The 25,356-nt window shown below is 45.5% G+C and overlaps 2 protein-coding genes across 2 annotated transcripts; both read left to right on the top strand.

The window, feature by feature from the left end:
- Positions 1–3,488: 3,488 nt before the first annotated feature.
- LOC125522504 (pentatricopeptide repeat-containing protein At1g08070, chloroplastic-like) lies at positions 3,489–5,429 on the top strand. Its single transcript, XM_048687562.1, has one exon. It carries the CDS (start codon positions 3,516–3,518, stop codon positions 5,424–5,426), a length of 1,911 nt encoding a protein of 636 aa, XP_048543519.1. The 5' UTR covers positions 3,489–3,515; the 3' UTR covers positions 5,427–5,429.
- A 486-nt stretch (positions 5,430–5,915) lies between these two features.
- Positions 5,916–9,841, top strand: LOC125522503 (PR5-like receptor kinase). Its single transcript, XM_048687561.1, has 2 exons — positions 5,916–6,052; positions 6,557–9,841. Exon 2 carries the CDS (start codon positions 7,791–7,793, stop codon positions 9,753–9,755), a length of 1,965 nt encoding a protein of 654 aa, XP_048543518.1. The 5' UTR covers positions 5,916–6,052; positions 6,557–7,790; the 3' UTR covers positions 9,756–9,841.
- Positions 9,842–25,356: the final 15,515 nt, after the last annotated feature.

Here is a 25,356-nt window from a genome sequence, read left to right as displayed (position 1 = left end):
AGCGTGAAAAAACTCAAAAGCAAAAATCTTCCGTGAGGAATCAAGCTCGAGCCATTTACATATAGCGCCAATTGCCTAACCACTAGAGTTGGTAGGAGCTAGTGAATGGTTATAACGCGAAACGTATAAGAATACTGTAGCCATGCTATTTATTGCACATACATTTTAGAGAAAACTTGATTTTTATTAAAAAATGTGAACAAAATTTGAAAGTTCACAGATTAAAAAAAATTACGAATTAGAAAAAAATATGTATTAAAATAAGTTCACGAATTAGAAAAAAGTTCACAAAATTTGAGGAAAGTTCATTGATTTTCAAAAAATGTTCACAAATTCAAAAATAGTTAATCGATTTGGAAAAAGGATCATTGATTTCGAAAAAAGTTTATTGGTTTTAAATAAAGTTCACAAATACAGAGAAAACGTTCATCAATTTTAAATTTTCTTAACCATTTCGAAAAAAATCATCAATTTTTAAAAAAGTTCACAAATTCAGAAAAGTTCAAAGATTTTGAAATTTTTCATCAATTTTCAAAAAAGTTAACAAATTCGAAAAAAATTCAGCAATTAAAAAAAGGTTCACAAATTTGAAAAAAAGTTCTTCAATTCTAAAATAAACATATATTTTGAGAAAAAATATCATTAATTTTGAAAAAAGGTCATGGATTTTGAAAAAGTTCATGAAATTAAGAAAAAGAAACAATAAAAAGGAAAAAGAAAAATAAGAAAAATTGAAAAGAAAAGAAAGAGGAACAAGAAAAAAGGGGCAGTAATCATGACAGCCTTGATTACCCGGGTGGTTATTGTTGTTCATCTTGTATAGGGGGATTGCGGGTTCGAGTCGCTGCGGACACACCTCACATATATTTGTTGCAGTTTTAAGGAAAAAGAAGCTAAAACAGGCAGGCCAGCTCACGCGTGGGATTGTGCGCTTCAGGCGCCTGCTAGCAAAATAGCCTATAACAGGCGCCTGAAGCGCCAAATAGGGATCGCCAACCAAGCGGACCATTACATACGCGCAAAAACCTAGTCGACAGTCGGCCCACAACGGTTTAGCCCCACGAAGGTGTGGGTGTTAGTTGGCCGCATAGTAATGAATGCCGGGAGAAGATGGGGCTTGGGAGTAGGGAGCTCCTAGCTGGCGCTCTCTATGGCAGGTTGTCTTTTTTTAGCACTGCGGCAGGTTGTCGCTTGCACGCATAAGGGAGTCTACGACTGGGCCGACCCATGACGGTAGCGATAGAGCACTGTAGCTCCAACAAAAAGTGCCCTCGTAGGGTATCAAACCTAGGATCTTGTTAATGAGAAAAGGCGATACAACCAACTAAGCTACCGAGCTGTAGTGATTACTGACCGCAGAAACTTTTAAGAACCAAACGACATAGCAGATCTAATTTCTTTTGGAAATTTCGAACGCAATTTTTTTCTAAGGCAGCGCAAATTATTAAAAACGGAAACATTTTTCTGAAAATCTATGAACAATTTTTATGAAAAGGGAACATGTTTTCAAACTCCTAAAAAAATCAAAAAATCAATATTTTCAAAATTTGGAACTATTTTTAAAACAGGAATATTTGTGAAGTTCCGAATAATTTTTGAAAAACATAAAAAAAATAAAAAACAATTTTTTAAATTTGCAAACATTTTTTGAAACACAAAAGTTTTTGAAACTCCTGAATAAAATGGAAACATGAACATTTCTTAAATTTTTTGAAAACATAAACATCTTTTGAAATCCCGATCAATTTTTTAAAAAGTTGTGAACATATTGAAGAATAACATTCAAACAAATTTTGGAAAACACTAACAAAATATGAAAACACGGACATTTTTTGAAATGTGCAAAAAAAAATTGAACTCTTGAAAAATGGACATTTGTGAACACTATGTAAAATTCGTTGACAAATTTTCAAAATGGGAACATTTTTTGAAAGTCTGAACATTTTCTTAAAAGTTGTGAAAATTTTGAACCAAAATATTCAGAACAACCTTTTAAAAAATACGAACATTTTTTGCAAATCCTGATTTTTTTAAATATGAATATTTTTTAATTTATGAACAAAATTTTGAAACACGAACATTATATAAAATGTCGATTTTTTTGAAAGGAAATACAAAATTGAAAATGGAAAATTAAAATGAAAGGAAAAGAAAATAAAAAACGAAGTAGAAAAAAGAAAAATAAATAGAACAGGGAAAAAGGAGAGAAAAACAGGGAAAAAAAGGGGAGAAAAGAAAAAACAGGCCAAAAGAAAAAAGGAAAACAGAAAAAAAAAATAAAAGAAATTGATTCGGGAACCTTCTAGAAGTTTTGCAAAACCAAAAAAAAATGGCTGAAAACCTCTAGAAGGTTCCCAAAACAGGGGACGTTGAAACGCTTAAACAGGCCGGCCCAACCGAACGATTGAGATCTCCCTGTGAAAAACAGCGACACTAGTTAACGAGTGCTTCTTCGAAAGTCTCGCAACGATCAGCGCCACTTGGCGCGCTCTCAGCCATTTGCCACATGTCGCGCTTTGGACATTTTCTTCGGATTTTGTCTTTTTATTTTTCCGCACGTGTTTTCGGCTTTTTAAACGGTTTTTTTCCGGGTTTTTTCGATGTTTGGGTTTTCCCCTGGTCTTTCTTAGCTTTTCGATAAAAGAAATTTCGATTTTTTTTGCGTGAAAAAATGCATTTTTTTTCTTTCGTGAAAATCACGGTTTTTCTTTCGCGGGAGGCACGGTTGTGCTTTAGCGAGAGTCACGGCCGTGCCTCTCGGAAAGGGAAAAACAAAACACGTTTTCTGTTTTTATTTTCTTTCGGGAGAGTGACGGTTTTGCTTCCACGAGAGGCACGGTTCTGCTTTCACGAAAGTCACGGCCGTGCCTCTCGGAAAGGGAAAAAAATACGCGTTTTCTGTTTTTTTTCTTTCGCGAGAGTCACGGTTTTGCTTTCGCGAGAGGCGCGGTTGTGCTTTCGCGAGAGTCACGGCCGTGCCTCTCGAAAACGAAAAAAAAACATGTTTTCTGTTTTTTTTCTTCCACAAGAGTCATGGTTTTGCTTCCACGAGAGGCACGGTTGTGATTTCGCGAGAGGCACGGAGGTGCCTCTTTCGGAAAGGGAAAAAAACCATGCTTCCGGTCCGGTTTTTTCGCCCAGTTTTTTTCGTGAGAAAAAAGTTTGTCAAAACCTATCAATATGGGATCTAGTTTTGAAAATCTCGACGCGAGGAATCCGACGATGAAAACGGTTCGAGATTTGGACGCATGGTTTAAGACATAAAACGTTTTGAATAAACGGATCTACGAAAAAAGAAAAATTTTCGGGTTGCGACAAGTGGCGTGCTGTATGTGCGCCACTTGTCGCGATCTGGGAAAGTGAAGTGCTTTTTGCAACGAGTATTCCTTAATTAGTTAGTGATTTCGGCGACAGTTTGAAACAAGGTGCGTCAAATAGGGATTTCCTTGGGTATATCGACGTGTGACGTGCTCAAGTAGGCACGGGGCCGGTTTAACCGCCACCGCGGGCAGACGATGCTTCCCTCCATCCTTTCAAAGTCGAGAAACGCGCCGTCACCCGCCGGACACCGCCGCCGTCTCCGTCGTCTCATCTCCTCTTCCCTCGGCAGGGCTACAACCCTCCCACCCACCACCGCCATTGCAGCAACGCCACCTCCAAGCACCAACTGCCACCTCGCTTCTTCCACTCATTCCTACCACCACTACACCTCCATCCTCCAATCCTGCGTCGCCGCTGGTTCCCTGCGCGCAGGCAGGCAGCTCCATGGCAGGCTCCTCGTCTCGGGCCTCGGCCCCGACACGGTCTTGTCCACCAAGCTCGTCGACCTGTACTCTGCCTGCGGCCATGTTGGGCAGGCGCGCCGCCTGTTTGACGGAATGCCCAAGCGGAACGTGTTCCTGTGGAACGTGCTGATCAGGGCCTACGCGCGGGAGGGGCCCCACGAGGCCGCGGTGCAGCTCTATTATGGGATGGCGGAGCACGGCGTGGAGCCGGATAACTTCACGTACCCGCTGGTGCTCAAGGCGTGCGCGGCGCTCCTGGACCTGGAGACCGGGAGGGAGGTGCACGAGCGCGTCTCGGGCACGCGGTGGGGCCAGGATGTGTTTGTGTGCGCCGGTGTTGTTGACATGTACGCCAAGTGCGGGTGTGTGGATGATGCTCGAGCGGTGTTTGATGGGATCGCGGTGAGAGACGCTGTCGTGTGGAATTCGATGATTGCTGCATATGGGCAGAATGGGCGACCCATGGAGGCGCTTTCATTGTGCCGTGACATGGCTTCTAATGGTGTTGGGCCCACAATCGCTACTCTGGTGAGTACAATATCAGCGGCGGCTGATGCCGCTGCTCTGCCTAGAGGGAGAGAGCTGCATGGGTTTGGTTGGAGGAGGGGATTTGGGCGGCAGGATAAGCTGAAAACTTCCCTTCTGGACATGTATGCCAAGAGTGGGTGGGTGCAGGTGGCTCGTGTTCTCTTTGAGCAACTTATGAAGAGGGAACTTGTTTCTTGGAATGCCATGATATGTGGATACGGGATGCATGGCCATGCTGACGAAGCACTTGAACTGTTTAACAAAATGAGGGGAGATGCTCAAGTGACTCCTGACAACATCACTTTTGTTGGGGTTTTATCTGCCTGCAACCATGGAGGGATGGTAGAAGAAGCAAGAGAGTTCTTTGGTCTGATGGTTGATGTGTACTCCATCAAGCCAACAGTGCAGCATTACACTTGCCTTGTAGATGTTCTTGGTCACACCGGTAGGTTTGAGGAAGCATATGACCTTATTAAAGGAATGTCTATCAAACCAGATTCAGGAATATGGGGGGCACTTCTCAATGGTTGTAAGATCCACAAAAATGTTGAACTAGGTGAGCTAGCCCTGCAGAAGTTGATTGAGCTCGAGCCTGAAGATGCTGGTAATTATGTCCATCTATCAAATATCTATGCTCAGTCTGGGAAATGGGAAAATGCTGCAAGGGTGAGAAAGCTAATGACCAATAGAGGCCTGAAAAAAATCCTCGCTTGCAGTTGGATTGAGTTGAAAGGAAAAACTCATGGATTTCTAGTTGGGGATGCATCTCATCCTAGATCAGATGAAATATATGAAGAGCTAGAGAGATTGGAAGGTCTCATGAGTGATGCTGGCTACGTGCCTGACACAATGCCAGTTTTCCACAATGTGGATGATGATGAAAAGAGGAATATGGTGAGAAGCCACAGTGAGAGGTTGGCCATTGCGTTTGGGCTCATTAGTACACCTCCTGGGACAAAGCTTCTTGTGACTAAGAATCTTCGAGTTTGCGAGGACTGTCATGTTGTTATCAAACTGATTTCACAGATTGTGCAGCGTGAGATCATCATAAGAGATGTTAACCGCTACCATCACTTTGTAAATGGTGAATGCTCTTGCAAAGACTACTGGTAGCTTTCACTGTGAATAAACAAGTTGGAATTTTCTCGTATTAGTTTCATACGACAGAAGATGGTCTTTTCCAAAACAGCACAGGTTAGCCAAAAAGAAAACAGCTCAGTTTTGAGAAATTCGGAATTGACTGGAAATCTGTGATTGTCTGTTACTGTCAGAGTTCACTGTGATGTTCTTCTACAAGACAAACTTGGATGCTGAATGAGCCAGCACAGAGTTGCAAAACGCAAAGGTGATGACTTTGATATGGAGCACTTCATGTATGTAAATCATTCAGAGACGAAGAAACATGATCGTGTTCATTGTGGAACACCTGGTTCTCCTGGTCTTGCTTAAATTTAGTCCTTGTCAGGAGTGGTGTACACAAATTCAAGGTTGGTCTTCATGGTTTCAAAATGGTAAGCAATACATAATGGGGGAAAATCTCGTTCTGATTTTCCATACTGGCAAGCTTTTGTCTGGAGGGCTGAGTTTTGTGCCCTGATGCCTATCAAAGGTTTGTAAAAAGCCTATTACGCCACTGGAATTGCATCCCATGAAACTATTGGTCTTCATGAAGATATAAAAATATTAATTGAAGACGGAAATAACTATTAGAAGTTGTTGCAGTTGCACTACCTTACAAGGTAGAGGAACCCGTTCATCTTTATTTCTGTGTCATGTTCGATCTATTGTGTTGCATATATATTCTATTCTTCTGTCTGGTGGGAAATATCCATCCTACTGTTTGTTATATAATCCAAAGAAATAACCCTTTATCAGATATGAAGTCTGTTGGCCGTTTTTCTATAAGTTGCAATGTTGTCAAGGACTTCAAATATACTCCCTCCGTCCCAAAATATAAGAACGTTTTTTACACTATACTAGTGTCGAAAACGTTCTTATATTTTGGGACAGAGGGAGTAAGTTCTTACAAAGTAGCACAATGAATGAGGCTAGTTGCATTAGTTGAGAACTTTGATTTGGTGTTAACGTCTTTTTGTTTGAGTTATTATGGAGTAGCAAACCTTTGATTATGCGACTGGCTTGTCAGTAGTTTATCTACATTTGAAGAAACAAATCTAGCTTTGGCACTCCATTTTCCTTTTTAGTTGGCTAACTTGTTTTGCATCTGTCACCTCTTCTTTTAGGACTTCACTATATGCAAGAAGAATGTCCCTACTGAGAAATGAGAACCTGGAAAAAGTAGTATGGTTCCTGCAGTATGAAAGATAACAGTGTTATCTTCTCTGCTGTCTTTCTGCACTTCACTCTGCACTGCTTCCCTGCACCAGATTCCTGAGGTCTGTGTATATCTATTGGCCCAGGTTCCAGTGTGGGTTGTGATGGACTGCTAACTATCAAAAAAGAACTTCCTTTGTTTGTTGCATTGCTAATACGTACTTTTCTTTTGCATAAACAACTTGACATGACATCAGTTCTGTGTCATAACTTATACAAAGTTGCACCTCAAAAAGAAAACTTATACAAAGTTGTAGGGTGGCATTTTGCGAGTTTCAGGAGAGGTTTCTTTGTAACTCTACCTGCACTTCGGATCTTCCCCATCTACACGTTGATCATGAGAAATGTGCTATGGCTGGGTTCCTTTTATGTTCTATAAGTTTAGGGCATAGCTCTACTTGCACTTTGGACCAGGTATGTGGCTGGCTTTTCTTCCTTGGAATCTGCTGTTGTGATAAAATTATTTCCTCTGCATCTTATTTGTTTCACAGCAACAGAGCTAAGATAAATTGTATTTTACTATGTTATATCATCTTATAATCACATTAATTAGTTACTTTAATAGAACTGAAAATATCCCAGGACTTCAGAAGTGCCGTTATTTCAGTTCTCATTCTTACTTTGGTCTACAATGTCAATTCATTAGCTAAGTTTAAGTGCAATCTACATCTGTGTTTGCACTTGTTGAAGCTTCAGAGACTATCACTGCAACCACCATACAGCTCCTAGTTTTTTTTTGCATTCAACTTTTAATTATACACCTAGCATATGTGGAGAGAGAAAGAGATATTATTAATAAGATGCCGTATAAATCAGTTTTGTGGTGGAATAGCAGTAGATAGGACCTTTGCTACCTAGTCAGCCATCTTCTTTGACCTCTGCTGTGGAGACAAATGGATTTGTGTGGCGTTGGCTGATGCACTCAGTACAGCTTGCTCCACCATGCAACTTGCTTCTTGCCGGCCGGTGCCTGTCCTAGTCTCTCCAGCGGGGAAGACTTCATCTTGACTCCCTGCTACTAATCCCCAACTTTTTCCCTTGGCAATTCTCCTTGCATGAATAATTTGCATTGCATTGCATTACAGTCTTGAAGCAAGATTCATCAGTTCTGACGTGGATGCCATCCTCTGCAGTTGCAGTACCATGGCTTTGCCTCATCGGCGCCTCTTCCTCTTCACCGTCGTCGTCTTCCTCCCACAAGTGTTCTCCCAGCTCCCCAACATCTGCGGGACCAAGGCCAATGGCAGGTACGCCTGCCCTGACTGCTCCACCTCTACTGCAGCCACCTCAAACCGTAGCGCCGGCTTCGAGGCCAACCTCCTCCGGCTCCAGGCCTCTCTCCAACACATGGCCGCCACGGACGCCAGCTTCCTGAACTCCACTTTCACCACTGGCGCCAGCGACGCGGCGGACACGGTCTTTGGGCTCGCCATGTGCTTCACCGACGCGGAGCGGTCCGACTGCTCTGCCTGTCTCGCTGGCGCGGCAGCCGAGTTGCCCGGGACCCGGTGCGCAGGCCGCAGGGACATTGTCCTTTGGTACGGGCACTGCCTCGTGCGCTACGATGACACCCCCTTCTTCGGCACCGCGGACACGTCACCGGCGCGGCGGTTCGACGTGCCCAACCCCCACAACTTCTCAGATCCAGTGAGCCTGGGTGCGGCGCGTCAGAGGCTGGCCGGGCGGATGCTCCCCGCCGCGGCGGCCTCGACGCTCCGGTTTGCCTTTGATGCCGAGGAGGTCACACCGAACATGACGCTGCATGGGCTGGCGCAATGCACGGAGGACCTGCCCGCCGAGGAGTGCAGCCGGTGCCTGGCATCGCACATGGTCTGGCTCGCCGGATGCTGCGCCGACATGGACGGTGTCCGTCTAAACGGGCCCAGCTGCTACCTGCGCTATGAGTTCATGGCCTTCATCCCCAGCATGCCGCCGTCCATGGCACCCCTGCTACCTCCTCCTCCGGCGTCTGAATCAGGGACTCCCTCAGGGAGGAAGAAGGCTAGAACATACATACTTGCGGGGACCCTGAGTGCATTGGCGCTGCTGTGCCTCTGTCTTCTGGGAGCATTTCTGTATTACAAGAAGAAGTTTCATGGCTCACTTCCTCCCATGCCCTGGAAGAGGGACACACCGACGATTGAATCCTTCCTGCGGTGGCAACATCCGAGGAGGTACAGCTACTCGCAAGTGAAACGGATGACGAAATCTTTCTCGCACAAACTTGGCCACGGCGGCAACGGTGTGGTCTACAAAGGCAGACTCCCGGATGGCCGTGAGATTGCCGTGAAGATGCTCAAGGACAACAGGGACGTCGATGGCGAGGATTTCATGACTGAGGTCGCCAGCATCAGCAGGACCTCCCATGTCAACGTCGTCACGCTGCTGGGATTCTGCTTGCAGGGTAGATCTAAAAGGGGACTCATCTATGAGTTCATGCCGAATGGCTCCCTTGAAAGATACACTTCTGGGAGAGGCACTGAGCACAACTCACTTGGCTGGGAGACACTGTTCGACATTGCTGTCGGCATTGCGCGAGGCCTCGAGTACCTGCACAGAGGTTGCAACGCGCACATTGTGCATTTTGACATCAAGCCTCACAACATCCTCCTGGACCGGGACCTCCGGCCTAAGATCTCCGACTTCGGACTGGCCAAGCTGTGCTCCCAAAAAGAGAGCACAATCGCGGTGTCCATTGCAGGAGCTCGGGGCACGATCGGGTACATCGCGCCTGAGGTGTTCTCCAGGGGAGTAGGGGCAGTCACCAGCAAGTCCGACGTCTACAGCTATGGCATGATGGTTCTTGAGATATCTGAGGCTAGGAGGAGCATGGATGACGACGATTTCACTGATTCAGAGGCAAGCAGCAGCAGCAAGTATTTCCCCCAGTGTTTATATGAAGGCTTAGATCAGTTCTGTGCAAGAGCTTGCGCCATCGATGATAGCGATGGCAAGGCTACCGGACTGGTGAGGAAGATGGTGGTGGTCGGGCTGTGGTGCGTGCAAATCTCCCCTTCGGACCGGCCTTCCATGACCAGAGTGCTCGAGATGCTGGAGAAGAGTGCTGAAGAGCTTCAGCTACCACCACACACTCCACGTGGACCTTGAGCACGCTGAAAGATTTGGGTATCTTGAATTGTACAGCTAAATGATGAAGACATCGTTCAGGTTTTGAAATTAAGTGGTTTCATTCAGTGATGCATGCACTTCTTGGTGTGTCGTTTCTCTGAATTCACATGGTAAGTTTTGAAATTGTTATGTAGTACTCCCTTCGTCCCAAAAAGCTTGTCTTAGATTTGTCTAGACAGTACAAAATTCAACCATGGATAAGCCCAATGGTCATTTCCGTTTGTGTCAATAGATAACCACGATGAAAATATGTCAGGCAATTTGAAGTGCCGAAAGAAAATAAACCATGTATAGAAAAATACTCACCTCAACATACAAACATAGAACCATGCATAAATTATTATACTATTTTATATTTATTAAATATTTTACAACTATACAATGATCAAATACGATCAACTATCTTGCAATCGATTTATGCAACAACGAACAGGATATTACCTAGTATCATTGTGTTGTGTGGCCTACTTTGTGTTGGATATAGTGACACAACTAAGAAACAAGATATGAGTATTTTCATCTATATCTATCTATACCAATATAAAAAGACCTAAATGGACAGATCCAAACCATCTCGACCGTTAAATCATGTTATCTAGCGGTTTAAATCGCTCCAATGTTGAGCACCAAACCCGTTTAACGCTCTAATTACCCACCACTGCCATTGGTTGTAAACACGTTTTGACTCAACGCTATCCCTTGAAATCTGCCATGTAATTAATATCCTATCATTCTCGTGAAGAAATAATTGATATCTTATCAAATATCAATATGCAACAGATATATCTTACCTAATATAAATGTGCATTGCACGTATAAAAGATCCACATCGTTGCTACGGGGCTGTTCAGATCAGGGTCTTTCGGCATCGTTCAAATTTTGAAACAAACGAGAAAAGTCCCAAAAGTAATGCTTCTCATCCAAACAAGCCTGATAGAGAAGTTCATGGAGATTGATAAAAATAATCCAACACGATGTTAATTAGGATGTGTGTGCTTCATATTGGGCGTGTGGAGGTGTGTCTTTAGTGGATCTGTTTTCAGTGGATTTGCTTGAATTTGTTCGTCGTTCGTCTTTGTTTGTGTGTCTAGGTTGGATCCTTCTTATCTACACTCTTCATCGGCGGCAGTTGCTATTCTGATGCATTGGTTTTATGAGGCCTTAGCATGACGACTTCCCGACTGTCTACTACAAGAAGGTTTGCTCGGCTCCGGCAAGGGAGGGGCAATGACAGCGACGCGCCTTCGGCTCGCTTCAGTGTTTGTAGTCGTCTTTAGATGGTCTACAAATTTGAATGTATTTTTTATTATTTTCAGTGTTCATTATACTACCATGATTGAAAATGAATAGATCGGAAGTTTATCCCGCAAAAAAAGAAATTATTTACCCATCCCACTAAGTAGACCAAGTGAAAATGAAAAGAAAAAACTTACTCTGTTATCTATACACAGAATGCCAATCTCCCTTAAAAATGAGAAGGGCACAAGCTGACTCTTCATGTTACCATGTGACATTTTCACGGCACAAAATTGCCTCTAAAAAATTGTACTCCATACAGTCCATGTTTATGACTCATAACATTGCACACATGTTTTTTTAAAGGCTGAAGGCCATATATTAAATAAAAATCAGCTTTTGATAAGAACTTCCTTACAATGGTAAGGAATAAATATGATCTCGAAGAAATCAACACCGTCTTCCTTGTGCTTCCACCAGCGGCGCACCATGAGCAAAAATCATTGTCGCCTATGGACCTCCGTCTCACTAGCAAACATGTTAAAATCCAAGAGCTTGTAGAAGCAGTGGACGGGAGGTTGTCAATGTAGACTAGAAGACGTTGGCGACCGTGAACTGGATAGATCGTCGGCCCGAAGAAGCCGGCACCGAAGAGGGCAAGAGATAATCCCAACCCCGCCACATAGAGTTGGAGACACAAACCTCACAGGTTCCCCGATGGAGTCGTACACGGCTGAGCTTTCAAGCAGAAATGAAATTGGAGAATAAAAATACGCTGCAACGCCAATCTCTCCGCATGATACCACCGTTGAACAAATGCCAATCACGCCACATCGAGTGCGCGATGGTTAATGTCATCCTCGGATCATCAACGCCACTCCGAGGAGGGACGTCAACATGGGGAAAGTCAACGAACCGTTATTCCTATCGCCGCCGCTACCCCAATCTCTTCGGCAACGTAGAACTCAAATCCCTACGAAACACGAACCAGGACACTAAGATCTGAGGTTCCCCATCCTCGCGTCGCTGTAGTGGCTGGAGAAGGATACGGGAACCCGCGGCGGTACCAATGTGTCATTGGGACAAACTAGGTGCCTCATGGTCGCCTCCTCTATAGCAAACCCTAGAAAAGACGTAGTGTCTTATGTTGTTTTATACATGGTGACTCTGCTAGCCAGGTGGTGGCAGTACACAAAGAAAGAAACCACATATGGTATGGATGAAGTAGTGGAGATTTTATGTAATTTAAAATCATTCGGACATTTCAACTCACGCTTACCTAGTTCCGTAAAGACCATCCACGAATGTTTTTACTCATTGTGAAAATCTAGCCAACTTTCACATCCAACATAGAAAACCATCATTATGGATGCAAGCAGGTCTGTGAAAAATGCATTTAGAGACATTATAACCGTGTGATTTTTCTTCCCTCTCAGATAGTTCGGTCATTGTACTTTTCTGTTTTCATGATCTAAACGTCGTTGACATCCCGATTCCGTTGTACCGATGCGCAACATGGGAGATCATTACCGGGGATGCTTCTCGTTGCAATTTTTGAGCAACCTAGTCAATTGGTCTTGTAGATCTCACGAGACTTGTGTAGCACTATGCCACCGAATGTGTCCCCTCCTTCTAGTCAATCTCACCCCCTAGGCTGCAACCCTGCAACCTCCTGTAGCTCCTCATATCTCCTTTGCGCTGGCAAGGCGGTCACATACCTCTCTGTAAGTGCATCTAGCGCCCCTTAGTGATTTTGGTCTATTGAATACTTATAGGTTAAGGGACTGATGCGTTTGTGAGTGTGCACATGTCTATAAGTATATGAGGAGTTTGATATTTATAGAGAAAGTCGACCCCTAAAAATGAAGTTCTTTGACTGAAGACCTTGGATTTCTGAACACTTTCTGAAGACTTTGAAAGTGAAGAAATTGGTGTAATCCTGAAGACTTGGTATTCATTCGAGGAACATGAAGCATGAAGACTTTTATTTTCGTAGTTTCACTTTCTCCTTCTTGAGTCATAGGAAACACCGTACTGTTAAAGGGGGTCGAGGAAATACTAAGGAAAAATTTCCAAGTGATGCTCAACTCAAAATCCTACACCTACCAATCCCTTCGAGTGAAGCCATTGGAAATCTCATACAGTTCAGTCAATTTCTTCAGTGACAGAGACGAAGTTCTTCTGGTCTCTGGGGAATTTGTTCTGACTGAGGAGTTAGGAATTCGCCACTGCGGATTGCCTACATAGTGAGGAACATGATAGCCCTGAGGAATTTGATACTCAAAATTCCGACCGTTGCCGTGTTATGCGCCAGCTGTTCCAAAATATCTACCCACCTAACGGTCATATCATTGAAGGGCATTTATGTCTTACATGTCGGGCTGCTCCCTAGGCTATAAATAGCCGCCCCCTACAACCACTAGCTGGTTGGCTGCTCCGAGAGAAACTGACACTTGTCATTTGAGAGCATTCCATCCTCCGAGGACTTTGAGTGAAAATCATCAAGTGAGGAAAACCCAAACCCAAACACCTACAAACCCCAAGTGATTGAGCATCACTGAAGAGATTGATCCTGCGTGGATCCGACGCTTGTTACCTTTGAAGATTGTGCATCTTCCAGACGGTTAGGTGTCATGGTCTAGAGCATCCAAGAGGAAATTTTGGATCGCCGAGTGACCGAGTCTGTGAAGGTTTGGAAGTCACCTGAAGACTTACCACGAGTGATTAGGCGAGGTCTGTGTGACCTTAGCTCAAGGGGAATACGGTGAGGACTAAGTGTCCTGAGCTGCGTGTTCAGGACTGGGTGTCCGGGACTGTGTGTCCTCAGGTTTAAATACCTAGCTGCCCTAACCAGACGTACAATTGTCACAGCAGTTGGAACTGGTCTACCAAATCATTGTCTTCACCGAGCTAACTGGTTCCATTTCCTCAACCCTTCCATCTCCTCTTATTTGTGTTGTGTGCTTGTTCATATATGTTTGAAGACTTTGACTGAAGACTTTCTCTATTTCCTCAGTTTAATTTCTTCAGTCTGTTTGTCTTATCCTGTGTTATCCTGTGTTTACGCTTTCTGTACTCTGTGCTTGTTTTCATTTCTTTATGAAGACCATGATCATGCTTTGTTATGTTTACTTCTAAGTACTTATTCCGCTGCAAGTAGTTTTTCACTCAGGAATTTCCTCACCCTGAAATTCCTAAGTGAAGAATTCATAAAAATCGCCTATTCACCCCCCTCTAGTCGATATAACGCACTTTCAATTGATATTAGAGCAATGCGCTCCCTTGTTCTGTGTGATTTTGGTTTAACCGCCCAGAGTTTTAGTTATGTCGACCGCAGGTATGATCAAGGTTTCTGTTGGGTGTCCTACCTTCGATGGGACGGACTACCCCTACTGGAAGAATAAGATGCGCATGCATCTTGAGGCAATTGATAACGATCTCTGGTACGTTGTGGAGAATGGTGTTCCCTCTGTCACTCCTGTCGTGGTTCTAACTCTGACAGTGATGTAGGGGGGTATGTATGGAGAGGCTAGATCTTTGCTGCTTTAAATGGCAGCCACAGGACAAGTTGTCAGTACAGTACTTACGGTCGAGCGGGAAGAAGAAGGAAAGGCCTTCAAAGTTCAGCGCCCAGTGTATTATGTTTCTGAAGTTTTGACTCCTTCAAAGCAAAGATATCCTCATTACCAGAAGCTTGTATATGGGATTTATATGACCACGAAGAAGGTTGCACATTACTTCTCTGATCATTCCATTACAGTCGTCAGCGACGCTCCACTATAAGAGATTTTGCACAACAGAGATGCAACTGGTCGAGTGGCCAAATGGGCGATTGAACTTCTTCCCCTAGATATCAAGTTTGAGGCAAAGAAAGCTATCAAGTCCCAAGCAATTGCAGATTTCGTCACCGAGTGGATCGAACAGCAACTTCCGACTCAAGTTCACTTGGAGCACTAGACCATGTTCTTCGATGGATCTAAGATGCTGAATGGTTCCGGTGCTAGGGTAGTATTGGTTTCCCCCCGAGGAGATAAGCTCAGGTATGTTCTCCAGATTCACTTCGATTCCTCCAATAACGAAGCAGAATATGAAGCACTTTTGTATGGGTTGCGCATGGCCATTTCACTCGGCGTCCGTCGCCTCATGGTCTATGGCGACTCAGATTTGGTGGTTAATCAGGTGATGAAGGAGTGGGACGTCAGGAGTCCAGCTATGACTGGTTATTGCAATGCAGTGAGAAAGTTAGAGAAGAAAATCGAGGGGTTAGAGCTTCATCACATCCCCCGACTGAAAAATCAAGCGGCTGATGATTTGGCAAAGATAGTCTCCAAGAGAGAAGCCATCCCCAACAATGTGTTTTTGGAATACATCCACTCGCCATCAGTCCAAGAAGATCCTTTTACAGATGAAGCCCCGCAGCCAAAGAGTGCCACAGATCCGACTGAAGTTGAAATTCCGGCAGTGGTCGACCTAATCATGGAAGTTTTGGCAATCACCCCCGACTGGACGATACCATACATCGCGTATATCCTAAGAAAGGAACTCCCGGAGGACGAAGAAGAGGCTCGACAGATCGTCCGTCGATCCAAGGCCTTTACAGTCATAAAGGGACAGTTGTATAGAGAAGGCGCGACTGGAGTTGGTCAGAAGTGTATAACACCAGAAGAAGGTCAGATAATCCTTGATGATATCCACTCGGGGACCTGTGGTCATCATGCGTCCTCTCGGACCATTGTGGCTAAAGCATACCGAGCGGGATTTTCCTGGCCAAGAGCGAATGAAATGGCAAAAGAGATAGTCGACAAGTGTGAAGGGTGCCAGTTCTACTCCAACATGTCACACAAGCCTGCATCAGCCCTAAAGACCATTCCACTCGTCTGGCCCTTCGCTGTTTGGGGACTGGACATGGTTGGCCCATTGAGAACAGGCAGGAGCGGTTTCACACATGTGCTTGTGGCAGTCGACAAGTTTACCAAATGGATTGAAGCTAAGCCTATCAAGAATCTTGATGCTTGCACTGCTATCAGTTTCGTCAGGGAGTTAACATTCAGATATGGAGTCCCGCATAGCATCATCACCGACAATGGGTCAAACTTTGATTCAGACAAGTTCAGAGCTTTTTGCGCCTCTCAAGGCACACGAGTCGACTACACATCGGTCGCCCATCCCCAGTCGAATGGACAAGCAGAAAGGGCAAATGGTCTGATTCTCAAAGGACTAAAGCCTCGGCTGATGCGTGATCTCAAGCACGCAGCAGGCGCTTGGGTCGACGAGCTTCCGTCAGTTCTGTGGGGATTGAGGACCACCCCGAATCGGTCGACTGGAAGACTCCGTTCTTTCTAGTTTACGGAGCGGAAGCAGTCCTGCCGAGTGATCTACTTCACAATGCACCCCGAGTCGAGCTTTATACTGAAGATGAAGTAGAACAAGCCCGGCAAGACTCAGTCGACCTCCTGGAAGAAGAAAGAGAAATGGCTATGATCCGATCGACCATTTATCAGCAAGACTTGCGTCGATTCCATGCCAGAAATGTGAAGAGTCGAGCCTTCCAAGAAGGAGATTTGGTCCTCCGAGTGGATCAACAGAAACCACACAAGCTCGCTCCTACTTGGGAAGGTCCCTTCATCGTCACCAGAGTCCTCCACAATGGAGCGTATCACCTTTACAATGTCGATCACCAGATCGATGAGCCACGAGCTTGGAATGCAGAACTGCTCCGCCCCTTTTACACTTGAATTCTCACTTGGATGAGATGTAATAAGAAAAACTTCTGTAGTCTATTTATCAAAGACAAGAGTGTTACAATTTTTCCTATAATTGTTGTCACTTTTGTTTGCGTGTGAAATCCCCCAGTGGATGGCTTAGCTGCGAATCCGTTTCTCCTAAGTTTGTAAAAAAATCCTACCGAGTGGTGAGCCAGACTCCCACTCGGAGGCTTAGCTGCAGCCCAGTGCTCGCCTAAGTGTTTCAAAATCCTACCGAGTGGTGAGCCAGGCTCCCACTCGGAGGCTTAGCTACAGCCCAGTGCTCGCCTAAGTGTTTAAAAATCCTACCGAGTGGTGAGCCAGGTGTAACACCCCGGATGTAACTTACCCAATTTGTACTCCAACTCTTGTCGTTTCCGGCCTTAAGTTATTTTATTTTCTCGGGTTCGGGTTTTTGTCTCCGTGTATTGTTATCGTTGCCATACATCTCATATCATGTCATCATGTGCATTGCATTTGCATACGTGTTCATCTCATGCATTTGAGCATTTTCCCCGTTGTCCGTTTTGCATTCCGGCGCTTCGTTCTCCTCCGGTGGTCATTTCTAGCCTTCTTTCGTGTGTGGGGATTAAACATTCCCGGATTGGACCGAGACTTGCCAAGCGGCCTTGGTTCACTACCAGTAGACCGCCTGTCAAGTTTCGTACCATTTGGATTTCGTTTGATACTCCAACGGTTAACCGAGGGACCGAAAAGGCCTTGTGTGTGTTGCAGCCCAACACCCCTCCATTTTGTCCCAAAAACCCATCAAAACCCTCTCCATCATCTAGAGCGTTCGATCACGATCGCGTGGCCGAAAACCGCACCTCATTTGGACTCTCCTAGCTCCCTCTATGCCTATATATAGACCCCTCATTCCAAATCTCGGATCCCCTCCTCGAAACCCTAAAAATCCCAGATCCGCCGCGCCGGACATTGTCCGTCCGCACCGGACACCCCGCCGCCGACGCCCGTGACCAACCAGGCGCTGACACGTGGCACGCTGGCCGCTCCACCCCGCCGCGGCCCGCTTGGACCGGGAGGAGCCCCCGCGGCCCGAAGCGCGCGCCGCCGCCCGCCATCCACCCGCGCCGCCTCTCCTCTCCCGCGCCGGTGCCGGACCACCGCTGCCGTCCCTCCGCCGCGACCCTCGCCGCTCCGCCGCAGCGTCCCACTCCGGCCGCCGCCGCCTCTCCTCGCCGCGCCGCCGCCCCACGTCGCCGGAGGCCGCGCGCACCGCCCGGGTCACCTCGCCTCTCCACCCTCCTTCCACGGATCCACCGGCCGCCGTCGACGTCGTCAACTCCAGCGAGCTCCGGCCGTTGAACCTCGTAATCCGCGCGTGAACAGTGCCAGATCCGGATCTAGATCTCGGTTGACTTTCCGTCCCTAACCCTAATTTTTTTGCTTATGTTCATCGCATCGTAACTTTGCATCCGTAGCTCCGTTTTGGGCATATAGCATATCAAAATGTTCGTCTCAGAGAGTACATCATTTCATTCCATTGCATCATTTTCATTTGAGTTCATCTTGATGCCCGAAATGCTGTTAGAAGAATGCTACTTGAGATAATTGTCAGATCTGCTGCTCCATTTAGAGATTTGTCATTTTTGCCATGATTAATGTGTGCATGATATGCCCATGAGTTCTACATATGTTTTGTTAAGGGTTTTGCCATCTTTACAGAGGTGCAACCCATGTATTTTTGTAATGTGTGTGGTGACTAGCACGAGCTTGCAAAGTGAGGCACTTGGTAATGCTGATTTCAGGGACTTAGCATTTCCACTAAGTCCTTGAGCTGTTTATCTCATATGGCCATATGTTCATGTTGTTTCCTAGTGATCCGTGCCTCTTTTGGGGATGATCACTAATGATGTTTTGTTAATCTTGTAGTGCTCTATCCATCCATGTCTTTGTTTGCAATTATGGAGCACCCTAGCTTGAGTCAATCGAGCTCTACTTTTGCTACTTCATGAATCTGGGTAGATTGTCTACTTGTTAGCGATTTTGCCGATGATGTTGTAGTTGATCCGTGCATGCTATGTTATTGTTCTTGCCATGTATAGCCTGAATTTGTATTCTTGATGGATGTATGCTTAGCTTGTCATGACTTGCTCCGTAGTGAGTGCATCGAGCTCGTAAACATGCCTACTTGATATCTGTTTCAGCATGCTCCAGTTTTCACTAAGTCTGAGTACTGATTATGTTTTTGCCATGTTCACATGTTTGCAAATGTGTTTTCTGATCCCTTTTGGCTCAAGGTCACTAAGGGACTTTTGTTAAGCTCTTTGAGTAGCTCCATGCCATGCTTTACTTTGCCATATTCAGGTCCTGTAGCATATAGTTTTCATGCTCCAAAGAGTGCTACCTGATCTGAAATTCCAGACAAGTGTTAATTTCACTAAGTCTGAAATCTGTTTACCATATGCATTTTTGCCATGCTTGTTTGAACCTGTTAATGGATGATTTGGCCGTAGCTCAGTGCTAGACTTTTGTTAAGCATCATGAATGCATCCCTGCCATGTATTTTGATGCTATGTTTGGATGCTGTAGCATGTTCATCTCATTGTATTTAGATGGCTACTTCCTGTAAATCGCAGAACGTGATCATATTTGAATTGCTTGCCATTTCCAAACCGTAACTCCGATTCCGGCATTCTTTATATCGTTTTCAAGCAATTTCATCTCATCTTTCCAGTGGAACACTTGGATTCCCAAGTTGAGGCCAAGTTCATGCATTCCTTGTCAAATCTTGCATATGCATCCCGCATAGCATATCATCTTTGCATCATATTGTTTGAGCCTTGCACGTGGTTGATTGTGTCCTTGTTGCTTGTTTGTCTTGTTTTGGTAGAGCCGGGAGACGAGTTCGCTAATGAGGAGCCCGTTGAGTTTGCTTTCGAGGATCCAGTCAACTCTGACAACTTTGCAGGCAAGATGATCATACCCTCGAAATCACTACTATCTTTGCTATGCTAGATTGCTCGCTCTTTTGCTATGCCAATGCTACGATGCCTACCACTTGCTTTCAAGCCTCCCAAATTGCCATGTCAAACCTCTAACCCACCATGTCCTAGCAAACCGTTGATTGGCTATGTTACCGCTTTGCTCGGCCCCTCTTATAGCGTTGCTAGTTGCAGGTGAAGATTGGAGGCCGTTCCTTGTTGGAACATTATTTACTTGTTGGGATATCATTATATGGCCATGTTATCTTAATGCATCTATATACTTGGTAAAGAGTGGAAGGCTCGGCCTCTCGCCTAGTGTTTTGTTCCACTCTTGCCGCCCTAGTTTCCGTCATATCGGTGTTATGTTCCCGGATTTTGCGTTCCTTACGCGGTTGGGTTATAATGGGAACCCCTTGATAGTTCGCCTTGTTTAAAGCTTTTCCAGCAATGCCCAACCTTGGTTTTACCATTTGCCGCCTAGCCTCTTTTTCCCTTGGGTTTTCGGAGCCCGAGGGTCATCTTATTTTAGCCCCCCGGGCCAGTGCTCCTCTGAGTGTTGGTCCAACCGAGGGATGTCCGGGGGTACCAGGGGCAACTCTGGGCTGGACTACCCGACGTCTGGCTCATCTGAGTGTGCCCTGAGAACGAGATATGTGCAGCTCCTATCGGGATTTATCGGCACATTCGGGCGGTGTTGCTGGTCTTGTTTTAACCTGTCGAAGTGTCTTGAAGAACCGAGGTACCGAGTCTGATCGGAACGTCTCAGGAGGAGGTCTATTCCTTCGTTGACCGTGAGAGCTTGTCATGGGCTAAGTTGGGACTCCCCTGCAGGGATTTGAACTTTCGAAAGCCGTGCCCGCGGTTATGGGCAGATGGGAATTTGTTAATGTCCGGTTGTAGATAACTTGAACCTTAATTTAATTAAAATGAATCAACTGAGTGTGTTACCGTGATGGCCTCTTCTCGGCGGAGTCCGGGAAGTGGACACGGTGTTGGAGTAATGTTTGCGCAGGTTGTCCTCTAGTTTCTCGCTCGCGCTTTGCCTCCTCTTCTCGCTCTCTTTTGCGAACAGGATAGCCACCATATATGCTAGTCGCTTGCTGCAGCTCCACAGATATTTTTACCTCGCCTTACCTATAAGCTTAAATAGTCTTGATCGCGAGGGTGCGAGATTGCTGAGTCCCTGTGGCTCACAGATTACTATTACACCAGATGCAAGGCCTGATGATTCCGCTCCAGGTGACGCGCTCGAGCTCAAGTGGGAGTTCGACGAGGACTCTCAACGTTACTATGTTTCCTTTCCTGATAATCAGTAGTGGTGCCCAGTTGGGGGTGATCGGGACCGTGTTGCATGTTGGGTTATCTTTTATTTTGGCGCCGTAGTCGGGCCATGAGTGCTTGGTTGATGTAATGTTATTTATGTACCTTGATTGACGTGGCGAGTGTAAGCCAACTATGTTATCTCCCCTTTTATTAATTATATTACATGGGATGTTTGTGAAGATTGCCTAACTTGCGACATATGCCTTCAATGCGATTATGCCTCTAAGTCGTGCCTCGACACATGGGAGATATAGTCGCATCGAGGGTGTTACAAGTTGGTATCAGAGCCTTCCCCGACCTTAGGTGCCCCATTGCTTGATCGTTTTTAGCAGCCGAGTTGTGTCTAGAAAAATGTTTGGAGTCATTTAGGAATTATATATCGGAGAGTTTAGGAATTCTTTTTACTTCCCAGTCTCCTCATCGCTCTGGTAAGGCATCCTGACGTAGAGTTTTGACTCTTCTCTTCTCAAATTTTACTAAAATTTTTTTTAGGATCACGCGAGTATCTTGGAATCGTTTCGATGGTTTTATGATGAGAACATTGTCTTGGTGCCTCCTGTCAGGGGTTTTGTGGAAGTGTCCCGGGGAGTTGAGCTCTGAGGTGTTGTCGTCATAATTTTATCGTTGCAGTTCTGGAATACCTGAGTCTAGTACGCCGACATCGAAAATCTCTTTTATGCAGTTCGTTGGTGAGATAACCTCGACGCCACCCAGTACTGGGGCGGGAGTTCGGGAGTATCGCCATAACTTGTATAACGGATGCTTTTCGAAGGTTGAGGTAGATGGTTTCCGAAGTTTTCTCGGTTATGTGTTGAAGGATGGATACAGCTGGATGTAGGATTTGCTAGATTTGGGTGAGATATTATGCTTCCCCTGTATCCCCAACACCTGATTGCATAACCCGAAAAGGTTCGGGAGTTCCATAGGTGGGAATTCAAGTAGCTCTAGTTCTTCTTCCACGGATATTTGGTTTGAGATTGGGATTTCTTACCGATTATTCGTTCTTGATCCGTACCTTGTTGATTTATTTCTCTACCTAAATTCTATGTGGCTTCTCAATTTATGGATATGTGACCATTTCAAGAGGAATGCATTCGTTCATTTTGTTTGGATGTGAAGGCTATATGTTGCAATTTTCATTCCGTTGGATTCAGCTTCATTTTACCTCTCTATGTGCTAACGGTGGTCAACCTCTTCAGGATGGCTCCTCCAACATGCACAACTCCGAATCCTGATCCGCCACCACCTCCACCTCCTCCGGAGGCATGGCAAGCTGTGATGGCCGCAACCAATGCAAACACGCAGTTGATCATGCAAATTCTTCAAGAGCGTAATCAAGGCAACCAAGGGAACCAAGGCAACAATCAGAATCACTTTGCTACACTCAACCAGTTCCTTGCTAACGGGCCAAAGACTTTCAGCAATTGTGTTGAGGCAACCGATGCTGACGATTGGCTCGTGGATCCGTGCAAGCATTTCAAGTGTAGTAACGTCAGGCCTGAGGACTTCGTCAAGTTCGCTTCCTTCCAACTCAAAGATCAAGCTGTAGAATGGTTCCAGCAGTACAAGGATTCCAGAGGTGGACGTGTGATTACCTGGGATGAATTCCGTCAAGATTTCAGAGCTCACCATATCCCTCAGAGCGTGGTTGAAAGCAAGCGTGAGGAATTCCGCAACCTGAAGCAAAGCTCTTTGTCTGTCTATGACTACAACAAGTTGTTCCAGAAGCTCGCCCGCTTTGCCAAGCAGGACGTTCCTGATGAGAAGAGCATGATATACCAGTTCAGGGGTGGTCTCAGAGAAGAAATCCAGCTAGCTCTTGTTCTCTTTGAGCCCTTGAGGTACGATGAGTTCTACAACATGGCATTGAAGCAAGAGGCCGCTCAACTGAGGTGTCATGCTTCCAAGAAGCGAGTCAGAGATGCTACTCCTTCTTCCTCTACTCAAGTGGCCAAGCAGTAGAAATATTGGCTCCCTCCTCCTCCGTTCCGTCAGCCGTATCAGTAGAAGAGCAAAGGTGGCAGTGGATCTTCCCACCCACCCAACCCTGGCTTTCAGAACAAGACTTCGTCTCAAGCTCCAAGATCGAGTGCTCCGTACCACCGTCCGCTTTCAGAGGTCACGTGCAACAAGTGCCAATAGAAGGGTCACTATGCCAACAAGTGTTTCAACCAGAGGCGTCTTCCTCCTCCTCCTGTCAGATCGGCAAGTACAGCTGTGGTCAAGCATAACCCCAAGTCCGCCAAGGTCAACTTGATGAATGCAGCTCAGGCAGAGGACTCATCAGATGTCATTATGGGTAACCTTCCTGTTAATGATATTCCTGCAAAAGTTCTTTTTGACATGGGTGCATCACATTGTTTCATCTCGAGACCATTTGTTTCTAAGCATGAGTTGCCTTTACAAGATTTGCCTAGACAGTTATCTGTTGTTTCTCCGGGTAAATTCATGAATGCAAGCGCTATCGCCCTAGATGTTACTATCACCTTGGGTGACTACAAGTTTCTCTCTTCTCCGGTGGTTCTTGGTAACTCGGATATTGATCTTATTCTCGGGATGGATTGGCTTTCTAAGCACAATGCGCATCTTGATTGTGCTGCCAGGCAGATTCAATTGACTCATTCGTCTGAGGATGTAATTGTCTTTGCCGCTCTGATGATACAATCCGTCTGTTTTCTCTCAATGAGAAGGGTGAAATGGATGCTATCTCACAGATTCCAGTCGTTTGCGAATATCAAGACGTCTTTCCAGAAGAGCTTCCAGGAATGCCTCTGCACCGTCCAGTTGAATTCGTTATTGATCTTGAGCCTGGCACGGAACCAGTGTGCAAGCGTCCTTACAAGCTCGGACCTGAAGAGTTGAAGGAGCTGAAGAAGCAACTCGATATTCAAGAGAGAATGGGTCTCATCCGGCCTAGTTCTTCTCCGTGGGGTTGTGGTGTTCTTTTTGTGAAGAAGAAGGATGGAATGGACCGACTTTGTGTTGATTACCGTCCATTGAACAAGAAGACCATCAAGAACAAATACCCACTTCCCAACATTAACGAGTTGTTCGAACAACTCAAAGGTGCCCAAGTATTCTCCAAGCTTGATCTTTGTATGGGTTATCATCAGATTCGAATCCGTGAGCAAGATATTCCCAAGACGGCTTCCAGGACAAGCTATGGTTCATATGAATACACTATCATGTCTTTTGGCCTCGTCAACGCTCCTCCGACTTTCTCTCGCATGATGAACTTCATCTTCAACGCCTACTCCAATGACTTCGTTTTGGTCTATCTCGACGACATTCTGGTTTTCTCGAAGAACAAGGAAGATCATGCCAAGCACTTGCGTTTGGTACTCGATAAGCTCAGAGAACACAAGTTCTACATCAAGTTCTCCAAGTGCGAATTTTGGCTCGATGAGGTTCTTTATCTTGGTCATATCATCTCTGCCAAGGGCATTGCGGTGAATCCTGAGTAGGTGTCTGCAATTGTGAATTGGGAACCTCCTCAGAACGTGAAGCAACTCCGTAGCTTCCTCGGTCTCGCAAGCTATTGCCGAAGATTCATTGCAAACTTTTCTAAGATCGCAAAGCCTCTCTCAAATCTTCTCCAGAAGCACGTCAAGTACGTTTGGTCTCCGGAGTGTGACATTGCTTTCAACACTTTGAAAGAGAAATTGATCACTGCTCCAGTTCTGACTCCGCCTGATGAATCCAAGCCGTACGAGGTCTTTTGTGATGCCTCTCTCCAAGGTCTTGGCGCAGTGTTGATGCAAGAGAAGAAAGTTGTTGCTTATACCTCTCGCCAGTTGAAGCCCAATGAGAAGAACTACCCCACTCATGATCTCGAGTTGGCGGCAGTTGTGCATGCTCTTTTGACTTGGAGACATCTCTTATTGGGAAGAAAAGTGGACATTTTCACTGATCACAAGAGTCTCAAGTACATTTTCACTCAGCCTAATCTCAACCTCAGGCAGACTCGATGGGTCAAAATGATTCAAGAGTATAATCCGAGTATCGAGTATACTCCAGGCAAGGCCAATGTGATTGCTGACGCATTGAGCAGGAAGGCTTACTGCAACAGCCTGATTCTCAAGCCTTATCAACCCGAGCTTTGTGAAGCTTTCCGCAAACTTAACCTGCAAGTTGTTCCTCAAGGTTTCCTCGCCAACCTTCAAGTCTCTCCTACCTTGGAAGATCAGATTCGCCAAGCTCAGCTTCTTGATGCTATGGTGAAAAAGGTGAAGATTGGGATTGCCAAGAGTCAACCCAAGTACAAGTGCTACCGCCTTGATGACAAGGATACTCTTTTCTTCGAGGATCGTATTGTTGTGCCCAAAGGTG

The sequence above is a fragment of the Triticum urartu genome, chromosome 7, assembly GCF_003073215.2.
Source record: "Triticum urartu cultivar G1812 chromosome 7, Tu2.1, whole genome shotgun sequence".
Classification (NCBI taxonomy): domain Eukaryota; kingdom Viridiplantae; phylum Streptophyta; class Magnoliopsida; order Poales; family Poaceae; genus Triticum; species Triticum urartu.
This window is presented reverse-complemented; position numbering and strand designations above follow the sequence as displayed.